Genomic DNA, 2,012 nt, shown 5'->3' on the forward strand with positions numbered 1-2,012 from the left:
CCCCCCCCCCTCCCGGTGCGGGGACGGAGGAATCGGGTTTGGGCATCGGCTGCTGAAAAGGATGCGGCAACAAACGGGGCTCTGCGGCGGGAGAGGCGCATCCAGCCCGGCACCTTCTTTGCAAACCCTGTGCTACAAAAAAAACCCCACCCAAAACTCCTAACGTTAACACGCTACGCTTCGTCCGATAAAGCTCCATTTCAATCCACTTGGGGTTAGACTCGAAATCCACCAGCAAAAGGGTTCAAGACTGCTACATTGATAAAGAACAGCCAGACTTGATGGTTGGACTTGATCTTAAAGGTCCCGTTCAACCTAGGCAATTCTATGATTCTATGACTTAAAGATGGGTTTTTTTCACCTTGAAGAATAGGACTTGCTGGCCTGTGAAACATCAGTTTTCCTGCTATTAAACACCCTACTCAGAAGAAAAACAGGCAGAGGATGAACTTGACCCTTCCGCAGGACAGTCCCTGGTCAGCAGAAGGGGTTGGTGACTCACACAGAAGGGCTTTGGTTCCCCCAGGTGACCCTTCACGCTCTGCTCAGGGTTCGAGCAGGTGGAACCACCACTGTGCCCATCTGCAGCCATACAGGCAGTCACTCAGCGCAAGAACCCAAAGCCAACCCCAGCCAGGAGGCTCTTCCAGCAGCTGGCAGCAGTAGGTGACAGTGAGGGAGAGCTGACAGTTTTCCCACAAAGCACGTAAACTTCTCTCCTAGAAAAGGCTCACTCCTTTTAGTTTAACTTGGTCAGAACTCACTGTGTGAACAACATTGGTCTCGTGGAGCTTGGAAATAATCTTTGTGGCTCCAACATACAAATTCCTCCCCCCGTGGAATCGCCCTCCAGCCGCTGCGCAACATGGCTGCACAAAAAGGACATTCCCACAAGTGAGGAAAAGTCTCCCCCAAAAAACTGGGCTCTGACCCCCACTAATTTCATCTTAACCCAGTACAAGTCAGAAGCACAAGAACCAGGAAATAAACAGAGAGTAATTCCATGGGAACTTTGAATGTTTAATATGGAAAATTACATAACATCAACATTTTTTTTGCGCCACTGCGCATCTTCCACGAGAAGAAACGCAATGATGTGCTGACGCTCGGTCACTGCCAGGAAGCTGTTTCATTTACACTTGGCATGGAGAATGAACGGGCGGCAAACTGTACTGTGGATCCAGGAACTGCCACCACCAGCTGTGGAAGCAGACGGACAATCACACTTGCCTTCACTTCAGGCTCTTAAAGAGTTTGTGGGCAACCTGAAAAGAGAAAAAGCACTCGGCAACTCATACTTTAGGGCTGGAAATCAGCAGGGTCTTACCCTCTTCGCATTGCTTTGCAACAAGTCATTCAAGAAAACTGACAAGCTGAGATTTCTTACAAAGTTTCACCTCTGGCTGAAAAGGTTTAACTTTAAAATAGGAAACAACACTGAAATAGCGAAGTGTCATTTCCAGGGCAGAAACACTGTGTTTATTTGTTTCATAACCTACCGAATCCCAGCTGGAACTGTTGTAACACGGAGGAACCAAGCATTTAACAAGAAAAAGCACCACGGCTCACAATTCTTCAGAGCTCACTGTGACTGAACAGCTACCACATCTCACACTTGAACTGTTTGCACTCTCAGAAACATGGCTAAAGGTCGCTCTGCTCCCAGCACCATCCACGGGTGCTGCACTTACGCAGTGGTCCCTGGCGTGCAGGAAGTCAAAGAGCTCCTCTGTGCACTGCTCTTCTGTCTGGGACCTGGAGGAGACCCGCGCGTCGCACAGCTCCAGCCGCTCCCGCGCCTTCGCACATTTCTCCGTCTGCTCACAGTGCTCACGGATGGTGGTTAAAGGATCCTGCAGAGACGGGACTGCCGTGAGAACAGAGAGACCCCAAAACGCCGTTTTCCCCCCGAGGCTCTCGCTTTAGCAAGGAGCCGTATATCCTATATGTCTTCCCCTGGCAGCAACGAGTCCCTGCAGAGGCTAAAAGGGGCCCCCGCCCCCCCGGCCCCA

The 2,012-nt window shown here is 50.6% G+C and overlaps 2 protein-coding genes across 2 annotated transcripts in view; both read right to left on the reverse strand.

The window, feature by feature from the left end:
• The window catches only part of NSUN4 (NOP2/Sun domain family, member 4), a 4,304-nt gene extending 3,712 nt beyond the window's left edge, over positions 1–592 (reverse strand). Inside the window, exon 1 of the mRNA XM_009884840.1 lies at positions 503–592. Coding sequence (XP_009883142.1) covers positions 503–592 — 90 coding nt within the window. The remainder of the gene's footprint in view (positions 1–502) is intronic.
• A 640-nt stretch (positions 593–1,232) lies between these two features.
• LOC104286263 (cytochrome b-c1 complex subunit 6, mitochondrial) overlaps positions 1,233–2,012 on the reverse strand; it is a 3,657-nt gene continuing 2,877 nt past the window's right edge. Inside the window, exons 2-3 of the mRNA XM_009884841.1 lie at positions 1,692–1,853; positions 1,233–1,265 (exon numbers count right to left, since the gene is read on the reverse strand). Of these exons, the coding sequence (XP_009883143.1) occupies positions 1,233–1,265; positions 1,692–1,853 (195 nt within the window). The remainder of the gene's footprint in view (positions 1,266–1,691; positions 1,854–2,012) is intronic.

The sequence above is a fragment of the Charadrius vociferus genome, unplaced genomic scaffold (genome assembly GCF_000708025.1).
Source record: "Charadrius vociferus isolate BGI_N301 unplaced genomic scaffold, ASM70802v2 scaffold163, whole genome shotgun sequence".
NCBI classification, from domain to species: domain Eukaryota; kingdom Metazoa; phylum Chordata; class Aves; order Charadriiformes; family Charadriidae; genus Charadrius; species Charadrius vociferus.